The 13,593-nt window shown below is 38.2% G+C and overlaps 1 protein-coding gene across 2 annotated transcripts; it reads right to left on the reverse strand.

Annotated features, from left to right (window-relative positions):
- Positions 1-62: 62 nt before the first annotated feature.
- On the reverse strand, positions 63-13,222 carry LOC149082595 (phosphoglycolate phosphatase-like). Of its 2 annotated transcripts, XM_089235860.1 has the most exons (8): positions 12,939-13,222; positions 11,002-11,069; positions 7,871-7,963; positions 7,647-7,784; positions 6,801-6,860; positions 2,077-2,224; positions 928-1,072; positions 63-834 (listed from the first exon to the last, which is right to left on the reverse strand). In XM_089235860.1, the coding sequence occupies exons 1-8, from the start codon at positions 13,027-13,029 to the stop codon at positions 648-650; spliced, it is 930 nt and encodes a 309-aa protein (XP_089091986.1). In that variant the 5' UTR covers positions 13,030-13,222; the 3' UTR covers positions 63-647. The 2 variants fall into 2 exon arrangements, with proteins under 2 accessions (XP_089091986.1, XP_089091987.1); XM_089235861.1 differs by lacking the exon at positions 11,002-11,069 and having other exon boundaries at positions 551-834; positions 12,939-13,136.
- Positions 13,223-13,593: the final 371 nt, after the last annotated feature.

Below are 13,593 nucleotides of genomic sequence, written 5' to 3' on the forward strand. Positions count from 1 at the left end.
AAACATGTGCATTGGATTGCATACGATAGTTTTGTGGTGACTGGTAATATCACTATGTTGTAGAAATGGTCGAATATTTTTATTTTGTTCGTTTGGATCTATTTTCCATGTTGGTAAGAGTTGTAATGTAACTCTTCATGTTCAGCAAAATATACAAGTACTTTGACATTCAGTAAGTTCAGTAAGTACGATTTTCCCAATTCGAGGCTTGAAATTTATTTGACTGTCTACTCATCAATTTTCTACTCCAATTCATACAAAATACCTCGGAAGTAAAACTTTTCAGTGTACCTACTTAACTCTTTAAACGTCAGTAACGAGATATCTCGCCTTCATAAAAGCCTCTTATTTTGGCATTGACAAGCCCAGAAATTTTGTAAAAATGATCTCTCAATGGAAAACTTTTCCCAGATACCCCAGTTTGCATCTTCTAAAAATATGAAGAAGGTGATTCTTAAAATTGAATTGAACTGAAATTCTTCTCTTTTTCATTAAAAAATATATGGCATTTTTTTGGGGGGGGGGGTTTAGTAATTTCTACTTGCCGCTTAAAGGGTTAACAATTTATTATACATTGAGAAACATATGTTAATATTTATTATGATTTCATAGTTCTGGTATCATGGTGCAATATTGCATTAGCGTTATCAGCAAACTCCTACTAGCGCTCCAAGTTGCCCTAAACTTTCAATGTAATAATCAGGAACCATGTTCTGTTCTTCCTCGACTGTACTTTCCTCATACTTTCGCACCTCGTTCAATTTGCTGACACCAGTCAGAACTAGAAGAGTTTTCAATCCGTTGTTTCTTCCCAGAAGGATATCCTTGGATAACCTGCAATGGAAATTATTGCTGTGAATAATTACACTTATTAGAATTTGTTTTTCTCGAAGGTGTAAATGGAAGTATGTGTAAATGAGAGTTTACCAATCTCCGATCATCAAACATCGATCAGGATTAATATCGGGATGTTTCTTCTTGATACAATCGAACATGAATTTGCTTGGCTTTCCAACCAGAGTCGCTGTTCTACCCGTAGCGTGTTCAATAGAGACTATGAATGATCCTGAGCCTAGATACAAAAGTAGCATTACTTAACATGTTAAATTATGAGCCACATATATTTGTTTCGTTTGATTCTCTTCGAATTAAAATGTTGCACAGAGCATATTAAAACTATTAATAGTGAAGCTATGGTTTTCTACATAGAAAAAAGTCTTTGAAGGTAGATTTAACGTTCTTGTACCACTCAGTCGACTAGTGATTTCTGATATCTCTTAATCTAAGGCCCCAGAAGCGCCGACATGAAGAAAACATTCATGAGGCTAAAAATCACCATTCGTCCCGTATATACGGGACTCAAGTCCATACGCAGTAGGCAGAATAGTGCGTTGCATTGCATGTATATTCATGAGTTATTGGAAGGTTGCCTCAAATAGCCCACGCCCCATCCAGTTTCCGGTGCCTATACCAGGGTCTTATTGATTCGAGAAGGCTGTTAAAATAGTCCTCCGATTACCATTGATGTTTAGTTCATCAGTGAGGGTATTTATCCGCCTCCACAAGTGATCCTAAACAAGTCTGAATATATTCAAACTTCTGGAGGATCTCCGAAGAATGGGAAATCTTCTATAAATCAATCACTTATCCATATAAAAATCAGGCTCAGACAGCATCCGAAGATGATGTGAATCTCCGCTAATCATACGATGGAAATCTTCATATGATCAGCGGTGAGTGACATCATATTCGGATAAATCTCCATCTGGTGGCAGTATCAGCAATTTTGAGATTTGGCCTGAGTTAGGTCTGACTGTCCGTGCACTGTTCCGATTAGCGCACACGAGCTCTAAGAAGAGACGTTCGTTGTCTTTGTAGCGTAGTGGTTTAGCGCTCTCATCCGGTAAGTGAAAGGACGTGGGTTCGATCCCCCCCCCGCAGAGGCAGTCGAATTTTCTTTCCTAAATTCATCTTCGCATCAGCCAGTTTTTGAAACCTTCGTCAGACACTATAAATCAGGATTTCAGTTTATTTGAAATACAAACGGAATGATTATACAAAAAATAATTAATTCACCTGGTATAATTATGTCTCTATCTGTAGGGAATATCTCGTCCTTATTTGCAGCAATGAACAAGCAATCCGGGTTTTTTAGGTAGCTTACTGCTTTAATGAGCTTTGATAGATTTACATGTTGATCAAAACCACACACAACCGCACCAACCTGTTGGAGAGAGAAAACATTCGTGAACGAATTTTTCACTAAAAAAAAGAGCTTTTATTAAAAAGAAATTTTTAAATATTGAAAAAACAAACAATTCAAGCATATTCTTCCAGTGCGCCATTTTGTGTCTTTCTTTGTGTTTTTCTTCGTTCTCGTGAGTTTTACTTAGCGTGTTGTTTATTTTTGGGTCATATTCTGCGGTGATTTTCTTTTTTTTTAGCGCACGTTGGATTGTGAGATAAGTGTTTTTTTTTTATTATATTGCTCTCATTTATTTTAAATTTTCGTTGTGTATTTTCGATCGACTTATATTTATTTTTCTCGTTCGCATTTCATTTTCGTTGTTTTTTCGCCAGGTTCGCTCGCTTCTTTGATATAAGTTCGTAGGTTTTTGGACGTTAGTGTTAGCAAACAGTGTATACTTTTTCCCGGGTACTCTCAATAACTTTGTTTTCCTTCCATTTGGGCCTATTGTTGTAGTGTTAGTGTTTTGAGATAGTTAGCTAATTCTAATAAGTATAAATTGTACTTCGTAGCTTAATACTTTTTTTAGAGGGTGTTGTATTCTTTATATACATATTTATTTTATTCTTCGTGATTTAGTGCTGAGCATTCTACTTTACGTAATTTTTTCGTATAGTCTCTTACGTATATTTTGCATAGTAATGTATTTTACATTATTTTAATTTCCAGTTAACGTTTCTCATTTTCCTATTGTTAAGTATTATTATTATTATTATCTAGCTTTAGCAATAGTGTTAGTATGCCTCGACCTCGACTAGTGTTGTGTAGAGCTTGCGTCGGGAGGTTTCCCTGGTCTAGGGGTATAGTAGCTGATAGTTTCAATTGTAAAGGGTGCTTGGATAGAAAAAGGCTGGAACTCGAGGTCGAAGCTTTACGGGAAAAAGTTAGGGTGCTAGAGGGCCCGGTTATAACGGACCCTCTGGTCGTCGAGCCACCTGTTGATGAAGAAGCAATCTCCACGAACAACGACATTTTAGAGGGCGAATGGGTGGTCGTGGATGAGGTAGAGGGGGATAGTGATAGGGGTTTAATCATCGGCGATTCTATGGTTAGGGAACTTGGGAACCGAGTGTGTAGGGATTTTCGGGGTTTCGAGCGCTGTTGTCTTCCTGGGGGGAAGATTGGCAACGTTCGAGACGTTTTTCATCGCCGAAAGTTGCCCTTGCGGGTGATTCTGTGGGTGGGAACAAATCAGGTAGGAGCGAATATTAGTGAGTCTCTGTCAGAATACCGGGATTTACTATTATCCGCTAGGGAGGGGGGTTCAGATGTGGCAGTGATTCCAGTGCTGCCAAGGGGTAGTAGGGGATATAGGAGTAGGATCCACCAATTCAATATAGGCCTGAAGGACATTTGCTCCTCACTTGGGGTCACGTTCTTGGAGCTTCCCGCATTTACCGATAGGTGGCTTCGTTCGGATGGGATCCATCTAAATAAGAGAGGGGTCTGGGAGGTTTACGATAGTCTTAGGTCAGGTTTTTTACTCCCAGACCACGTAGTCGGGAATGCGGGTTAGTTAATGATAATCACAACAGTACTGACGGGGAATTACCCACCTCTGACTTGGATGGCTTCTCGATTGACAACAAACCACCGGGCAAATTAAAATGTGTGTTAATAAATGCCAGGAGCTTGGGTAACAAGAAAGATTTTTTAGAAACTATGATAGTTGTGGAGGACTTGGATCTTATAGCCATTACAGAATCTTGGGCAAACGATGGGGATGAATCTTTCTTACACATCTCCGGATACGATACTTTTTTGAGAAATAGATCTGATAGGAAAGGGGGTGGAGTGTTGATATACGTGAAATCATGTTTGAAGGCTAGAGAGTGTAACGTGCAGAGAAGTGATATTGAAACCATATGGGTTGAACTTGAGAACAAAAGACGCCATAAGCTTATTGTTGGGGTTTGTTACAATCCACCGAATAGGGATCAAAACTACATCGCCAAAATGCATGATGAAATTTCCTACATGTGTAAGCGAAAGAGGGTTCTCATACTAGGGGATTTCAATTACCCGGGTATTGATTGGGAGAACCTTTCATCTGGAAATCAGTATGAAAGAGACTTTCTTCAGTTGGTGCTCGAAAATTTTTTGTATCAGAAGCCACTAGGGGTACTGCTATTTTGGATTTAGTTCTTACTAGTTCTGAGGATCTAGTTGAACATGTTTCGGTGGGGGAAGAGTTTTCTTCCAGTGATCATCGTATCGTCAGATTTCACTGTAACTTTTCCTCGGGTAAGGTTGATAACAAAAGACTGGTTCCTTGTTTTCGGAGAACTAACTTTGATGTTTTGCGAAGAAGGTTAGCGGAAGTTTTCAAAGACCGGTTGGAATCAGTAGGGGTGGTAAGTCAATGGGAAGAATTTAGTACGAAGCTGTCCTCTGTTTTGCACGACGTCATACCCTTTGTTCGAAAAAAGCGTGTTTGTACATCACACCCTCTATGGTTCACGGATAGCGTGCGGAACCTTTATCTTGAAAAGAAAAGAGCATTCAGAGAGTATAAAAGTGGACGAGGTGACCTATCATTGTTTACTGATAAAAGAAGACTGTTGAAGAAAGCGATAAGGGATAGTAAAAAGCAAGTTGAATCTAGGTTGGCAGATAACATTGGCTCTGACCCAAAATCATTTTTTCGATACGTCAATAATGGATGTAAGGGGACAGTTGGCCCCCTCTCGATAGGAGGCTCAAAAGTAGAGAGCAATGTAGGCATGTGTAGTGCTTTCAATGACTTCTTCGCGTCGGTTTTTAATGGAGATAATGATATTCGATATACGGGTGTTGCATGGGGTAATAAAACGCTCAACGATATTCAAGTGGAAGACGTGGAGGTCCTAAATCTTCTAAGAAATGTATGTGCAAGCAAAGCACCAGGACCAGATGATATCTATCCCAGGGTTCTCAGGGAAGGTGCTAATGAATTGTTGGGGCCAGTCGCACAGATATACAGGAGTAGTGTTGCTGAGGGTATCGTCCCGAGAGATTGGAAACTGGCTAACGTTGTTCCGATATTTAAGAAGGGTAGTAGAGAAGTGGTGTCTAATTATCGTCCAGTGAGTTTGACGAGCTCCCTCTCGAAAATTTTGGAAATTATCATCAAAAGGCAGTTTGTGAAGTGGATAGACGGGAATAATGTATTGTCGGATAATCAGCATGGGTTCAGGAAGGGGAAGTCATGTGTAACTAACCTCCTTTGCTTCTATGATTACGTGACTAAGGCTTTGGGTAAGAGCAAAAATGTCGACGTTGTTTACCTTGATTTCCAGAAGGCATTCGATCGGGTCCAACATGGCAAACTCTTGAAGCGTTTACACGAGATTGGAATAGGGGGCAACTTGCTGAATTGGATAGAATTGTGGTTAAGAGATAGGTCGCAACGAGTTATGGTGAACGGGAAATTCTCTGGTTGGACAGACGTCACAAGTGGAGTTCCTCAGGGAAGTGTCCTTGGCCCCATACTTTTTTCACTTTTTATCGACAAACTCGATCAGGGTATCGATGGAATTACTAGCAAATTCGCAGATGATGTGAAGCTAATGGGGGTAATCGGGAATGAAAGCGATAGGGAGTTGCTCCAGACCAACTTAAACAAGATTGCAGCATGGGCAAATGAATGGAGCATGACGTTTAGTGTAGATAAGTGCATGGTCGCTCATTTTGGTTCGAACAACCCACGGTTCTCTTACGAGTTGAATGGTGTCACTATCCCGGATGCAACGAGTCACCGATTTGGGAATTCTCATTGACGAGCGACTTAAGTTTTCTGAACATTGTTCAGCGGTTGTCAAAAAAGCGAATAGAATGCTTGGTCTCATTTTCAAAAAGGTCTCTTCGCGTTCTCCTAAAGTCATTCATCCGCTTTTTCGAGGCTTAGTTCGTCCTGGAATGGAGTATGCTGTAAGGTTTTGGAGACCATACCTACAGAGGGACATAGACTTGGTTGAAGGGGTGCAGAGAAGAGCTACGCGTGTCCTTATTGGCTTGAGTTATGAAGATAGACTTCATTTTTTGAATATGTTTACATTGGATGAACGCAGGTGTCGAGGAGATATGATCGAAGTGTTCAAAATTTTCAATGGGATGGATAGGATGGACCATGAACTTTTAGTACACCGCCAATCGACTGCTTTTACAAGGGGACACCAGTATCGATTGGTGAGGGACAATGCAAGGTTATGGTGTCGCAGGGAATTTTTCTCCAATAGGGTTGTTAATAAATGGAATAGCTTACCCCCGGAGGTAGTAAATTGTAACACAATTGACACGTTTAAAAAGAAATACGATAAACATGTTGGGGTAAATCGAGAAGCTATCCATTCTTAGAATAAGACAACCGTAAGTATTCTTTATGGGCATTGTATAATATTTTATCATGTGTATATATTGTTTGTAATTTGTGTTAATTGCATTTTTAATTGGGTTGCTGTATTTTTTAAACATATGACAACCATATTTTTATGGGCATCTTTTTATCAGCCACCTCGTTGGGCATTTTGCCTGTTGTGGCGTTGTATTTGTATTTGTATTTGTATATTTTTACCTCTTGATCAAGAGTCAACTCGGAAACGTATTTTATCCAATCACCTGGAAGAGGATCGAGCTGGAAAAAAATAGAGAGGTTGCAGTATACACATATAAATACATTATTTATATATTTCAAAATGCAATTGTATTTTTATTAGATTACTAGCTGTTACCCATGGCTTCGCTCGCGTGAAAGCGGTAATCTGAAAATCCCCCCCCCCCCCAATTAAGACCCCTTTAGAGAGTTTAATTTGAAAAATCCCTTTTTTCTTAGTGTCTCGATTATAAAATAAAACAACTGATCAAATTTCATATTTATAGCTGTAGAGTAACTCCATATAAACATTGAACCCCCCCCCCCTCCGGTATGGGGGGGAGGGGTCCTTATGATCCCTTTCAGGGTTGAATTTTGAAAAATTCCATCTTGGTGAGACTACATTAAAGAAGCACTCGGGAGCGTTTTCCATATAACGGTGGTTATAAATAAATTAACACTACTCAGAATGGGAAAAAAATAGCTATGATAAAAACCGCCACTTTTCTACCTGATGGTCAAAAATTGAACTATTTTTTTATATTGAATGTTTTCCTCCACTGTCCGTATATCGTATATAGCAAGTTTCATCAAAATACTGTATCCGAATGGGCACTACATATGTCTTAGTAGTGTCAGTTTATTTATAACCACTCTGTATAACTAAAATGTAGCTACCCATCTCAACTTGGTCTAATTGTATAAAAATAAAGCCATAGTTCTTACCAGCCATCAATAGTCGTATCATTGCATATATATATACATGTATATAGATAAATAGTGATAAATAAGTAGTATTTTTATTGATAAACCTTTCCGGTAGCTTACACCAACAGGAAGATGATCAATTCCAGCGATTTCCAGTTCCTTAGCGATTCCAGATTCTCCAAAAATATAAACTTTCTTCTTGAAATTCATTGACTGCAGGTGGATCGCCACACAGTACGACGTGCAGAATATGTTGTTCTATATAAATCGAATTAATAAAATATATAAAATACTTTCAATTACAGAAGCTTAAATTTTGCTTTAAAAAGAAAAGGACTATTTACCAGCGTTGCAGGAAAACCATATCGCTCGAGTTTTTTCAGGAAACTGACTCTATCGTTGACACTGTTATTTGTGACATAGATTATCTTCTTACCCTGAAATATATGAACGGATTAAGTGAATGACAGATTCATCAGATTATTTCGTATTAATTTTGTATTTCGAGCGGTTGTAATATCAAATCACCTAACTGCCATCTGTTGACAAAATAATGCATTTTCAGTTTCGAGTTGGTTAATTCGACAGCACAAACAGCCGTAGAGCAAGTTTTCTACTTTTCCAGACATTGCGGGCTAAAAGAATTCCCATGACAAGCCCGCTAGATTCACTCAGTGGCGTCTTAAGGGGGGTGAGCCGAACGAGGCCCTACATTATTAGAGAATTTAATCTATTCGGAAATTATTTCTCATCAATTATGAATTTTAATTAATTTTTCATTGAATGTGAATTTAATTATGAATTTTTTTTTATCTTCATTAATTCTGAGGGAGTTTATGATTAAGGTTCCGACTCTGCTGAGTAGTTTTTCTCGTGGATGATGGTGAACGGGGAATTTTCTGATTGCACAGGTGTCACAAGTTGAGTCCCTCGAGAAAGTCTCCTTTAGGCCCATCTTCACTTTTCATCGATAAACTCGATCGGGGTATCGGCGGGATTGTTAGAAAATTCGCAGATGACGTAAAGGTTAATGAAGGCAGTCGGGAATCCAAGCGATAGAGAGATGCTCCAGACAAACTTGAATATGATTGTACCATGATTTGGAGATATACCTTGGACTTGGAGCCTGGATTGCAGAGCATGACTTTTAGTGTTGATAAGTGCTTAGTCACTCATTTTATTTCGAACAACCCATATTTCACTTACGAATTGAATGGCACTACTATCCCAGATGCAACAAGGGTCACCGATTCGGGAACTCTCATTAAGAAGCAGCTTAAGTTTTCTAAACATTGTTCAGTGGTGGTCAAAAAATCGAATAGAATGTTCGGTTTCATTCTTAAAAAGGTCGTGAATTCGAACACAATTGACACGTTCAAGAAGTACGCTAAACATAGTGTTATAATTCGTCCAGCTATCCCCACGAAGCTATCCATACTTAGAATAGGTATGGATTCTAATCTATATCAACAATAATCTATTTTGTGGGCAATGTATTATATAGTATTAATATTATTAATTTTTTTTTTGTTTTCTGATACGTATATATGTTTTTATATTGGGTTGTTCTATTTTGGTTACATTTGACATTCATATTTTTATGAGCATCTTTCTTCAGCCACCTCGTTGGGCACTTTGCCTGTTGTGGCCTTTGCATTAATTCCTAAGTGTTTTCATCAGTGGACCATTGCAAAAAACGTCTAGGGTCACTTACGGCCAGCAGATCATGCGTAGAAGACCCTTGTCGAGTAGATGGGGCTTCACGATTCATTCGAAAGTGTTTTATCTCTTAGACTTTATTCGAATGCCTAGTTGTCACGGGACAGGCAAAATCTTTCATTATTTTGCCTGCCCTTATCATCGCCTTTATTCATGAGCTGAAACATTTTACTGTATTTTGGAACTTTCAGCTTCATGTGTGAAACATAAGTTCTAAATAATGTTACAAAATACGTTCAGTTGTGATTAGAACTAAGTTGAGGAACCCCGAATGATTAAAAAAAGAATAAGAACTGCACATCTTCCAATAGCTTATTTCTCTCTTGAAGGCAGGATACCCTTGATGAAAATCACTATAAATTAATAAAGCAATACTTCGAGAGACATCGTGAATTATTAATAACAGGAAATACCAGTCAATTATAGCGAGTATAACTCGATTGCTTCATGTCAGTTTCTTTTTTTAATCACCAGTTGAATGTTTATAGAAGAGTACCAGACGTCCGTTACGGAGAGGCCACACTTTTATGAAATAAGTGCAACGTCCTTTTTTTTTAACGCTTATCATCCTGAGATGATCTGAATTGTTTTCAATGAAATTTTTTTAATATGAAGTTCATAAAATGAAGTATAGGTAGCGTACGCATATACAGGGTGATTCAGAAAAGATGGGGAAAACTTTTAGAGGTGATAGTGCTCACCAATACAAATAATTGTCGTCAAAGAATGCATGGTCTAGCATGACACGCGTTTGCACGTTTCGATACGGCCGCTCCGCAAACGTTAAAACGGCATTCCTGTTGAAATTTATCGGGAGAAAAAACAACACCATGCATGCAAATGTAACCTGGGGAAGAAGAAGAAACCGTATGTAAATCTGCATCACTGCGAATAAAATGCGCGGACGCCAGCCCTGTAAAGTTATTTTAGTGTGAAAACCCCGTTCTAACAGTTGTAACGTCATTCGTCTCTTTTTTTCCCCAAAAATCTTTTACTTTATACGATTTTGATTTCATTACGATAATGTTGGAAAAATTCAGCCAAAGTTAGTTGAATTTTGAAAAAAAAACTAATTTTGGCTGAATCAGCCAATCTTAGCTATTGCCTTAATAAAGTAATTTGAGCCGTGGACGTCTGTATTTGTGAGTAGAAAACCTTTCTTTCTTTCAAACCGAGCACAACTTCTGTCTATTGCCATGGGCAATTTACTACCGACTAAATTGTGCCGGAAGTGAAAGTGTGTATACCTAACAGTCTGAGTGCGTTTGTAGTATTGTGTGTGAATATTTTGTGCTGAATATTTGTACCGTAGAGCAACAGGCCTAGAACGGTACAAATCTCTGGCCAGACTTTTTAACCACAAGATCGGTTCACATTCGTGCCTTGAAGTGGGAACCACAGAAAACCAACTTCAGCCAACCGCCACAACTAGAGGCTTGGTCACTCTGGGCAAGCACGCATTTTGACGCCCCCCTTGTTATTTTGAAGGAGAGGTTTCAGAATGAAATTTGCGCCCTCTCGGGTCCCGCGCCCGGGGCGTGAGACCCGCCTGCTTCCCCTCCCCCCAATTGCGGTCCTGGGTGGCGGTGGCGTTCGAACCCGGGTCTTCGCGATGCGAGTCCCACAGCAGCAAGAGTATAAGTAATCAGGAAATCTTAAGTAGAAAATCTGGTAATCTTAATATTTGACAATCATTGACAGTTGAAAATTCATCTCCATTTATTAATCACTCCGAAAACGATGCAAAAGCAGTTACCATTGCATTCAGTGCTGTTAAAGTTTCGGGTGCTGCTGGTATAACTTTGTTGTCCATCCATAACACACCTATCAGAGAAAAGAATATAATTTTGTTATCGTACCTTAATTAATTTCCCCTTGTAATGAAAGGCTGCCAGTGCCTGATTTCGTGTTATACAGGGTGGGTGAGAAGTCTTAAACGCATATAAAAAATTAATAAAAAATCAACCAATTGATATAAAAGTGCGGTTTGCGTTCAAAATACTGTACTTATCAAAGAGTTGATGTGTTTTTGAGCACCCGTTTAGATGTAACCCGAGCTAGAAAAAATGCTCGTGTCGATAATGCAACGCGAACCGTAACGAATACTGATTATGTACTGTTTCTGCTTTAAATATTTAGGTGTTATGTCGAGTTTTTCGTGACACACAACGGCATCTATTAGCGAAATTTTAAACTTTTTTTGATTCAAAAAAAATTTCAAAAAATATTCATCTCGTATTTTTGTGCAAATCGCACTTTTTAGGTCAATTAATGATTTTTTTTTTGTTAATTTTTTAAAATGTGTGTAGGACTTTTGTGTAGGACTTTTTACCTGCTGTATCTAAATCAACCAATTTTTGCGTATCTTTTTGAGCACAAGAAAGGAAATTTTGCCTAGTTATTGGAGCTTGACCACAGGAACAAAAATGTCCAAAATTTGCTAGAAAACAGATTTTCACTGAGTAAATTGTCACTGATTCGCCTTGCAGTCCAGTGGTTAGGGAGCTAGCTTCTGACTGTGCAGGTCTGGGTTCGAATCCCTGTTCGGGCATGGATGTCTACTAACACACTAACAAATTCCCTGGACAGATCGTGAAGATCTCTTGGGAGTACGTAGTGATTACGTTATCGTTGTTATTCGAATAGTACGCCACCCTCAATCCGTTTGTACATTAAATAGTATATACAGGGTAAACGAGAAATACGTTTCCAACTCCATAGAGCTCTGGAATGCGTTCTACTACTTCAAATTAGACAAAATTTGTATTACATATAATTCAAATGATGCGCTTGTCATTTATTAAAAAACGTACAAAAATTCGTCGATAGGTGGCACTGGAGCACACATAAATATTGATGATGCTTACATATACAAATGTTTAATATGTAGCACTAAAACTGCTCAACGTGCCTCCCTTAACTTTGAACGACGTGCTTTAATTGCTCAAGGAGGACAGCATTTGACGCCATGATCTGGATATTTCGAGAGACACTACATAGTTCAGCTGTGGGAATATGGTTTTGCAATTAAGCATATTGTTCAAAATAAAGGGGGGGGGGCATATTGAGTAGTTTTTGTGCTACATATTAAATATATGTAATCATATTTAATATTTATGTATTAAATAAATATTTAATATTTATGTATTAAATAAATATTTAATATTTATGTATTAAATACATATTTAATATTTATACTTATATGTGCTCCAGCGCTTCCTATTGATGGGTTTATGTACTATATTTTTATTTAATAAATGGCTAGTGCATCATTTGAATTATCTGAAATACAAATTAAATTTTGTCTCATTAGTAGCAGTAGAAAGCACTCCAGAGCAGGCCCGTAACTAGGCTGGAGCGACCGAGGCACTGCTCCGGGACCCCGAGCCAAATGAGCCCCCCTTCTCACAAAAAAATGTACATTTATTTTGCATTAAGATAACCCTTTCGAGTAGGCTCCAAGGGAAAGGCACGCTACTGTCCTGCACCAGAGCTTTCTGAGGTGGGAAACTTATCTATCATCACGAGATAGATTTAAGCGAGAAAACTGACAATTTTCTCGTTTAATTAATACAGTATCATCAGTGCAATTTATAGAATAAGATCTTATGAGTTGAACATATTTTTGATCAAGATGAATGTTTTTTTTTTTATTATTAGCGGAAAGCTGACATCAGGAATATTGATTCTTACCATCGAAATCTACCAGCACATGGTCGAAAGAGTCAATAAATCCGCTGGAAATAACACTGGAGTTTATTTCTTTACAACGCCGGTCAGACATTCCGAGAATTGGAAAAACAATTATTATTATTCTTTAAAATATATATATATCTACATCTGTGTTCGTTTGTTTCCTTCGTTGACATTCATGGGAAACTAAAGGTCGGTCAATGAAAGAAGAGCGAAAAAAAAAAAAACGAAACATATACTGTATCGTAAAGTCACGCTGGTATTGTGACATCAGATGCTTGACTGAATTTATCTCATCTAGCTGATAAAAAGTCTTTTTTTGATTGTGCACTTTTGATAAAAATTAAAATATTTACGGACATTCATTTTATTAAGGATATTCATATCGGAACTTGACGACTCATAGCCACTTTTTTTTTCCCTCTCATGATATCAGCAGGCTCGTCATTTCAACTTTTTCCGGGATTGGGAAGGCGAAGAAAAAATACAGTAGAATCTCTCACTATAACGGACACTTTTCTGATTCCCCGGTTCCGTGGGATAGGGCTTCAATGTATGGGGCGATTATAAAATAACTATCCCGACATATGGGCCCCTAACTATCATACCATTCACAGAAACTGAATGAAATTTTGGCATAAGGTATTTTGAGGTA

The sequence above is a fragment of the Pholcus phalangioides genome, unplaced genomic scaffold (assembly GCF_987345545.1).
Source record: "Pholcus phalangioides strain wild (caught in Gottingen) unplaced genomic scaffold, Ppha-v1.0 ptg000009l_1, whole genome shotgun sequence".
Lineage (NCBI taxonomy): Eukaryota > Metazoa > Arthropoda > Arachnida > Araneae > Pholcidae > Pholcus > Pholcus phalangioides.

Excerpts from the sequence above, each read along its gene's own strand:
- LOC149082595 (XM_089235860.1), bottom strand. The coding sequence starts at position 13,029 with ATGTCTGACCGGCGTTGTAAAGAAATAAACTCCAGTGTTATTTCCAGC. Across the intron at positions 7,785-7,870 it reads ATGGTTTTCCTGCAACGCTG|AACAACATATTCTGCACGTC; the intron begins GTAAATAGTCCT and ends CGATTTATATAG. Across the intron at positions 6,861-7,646 it reads TTGATCATCTTCCTGTTGGT|CTCGATCCTCTTCCAGGTGA; the intron begins GTAAGCTACCGG and ends ATTTTTTTCCAG.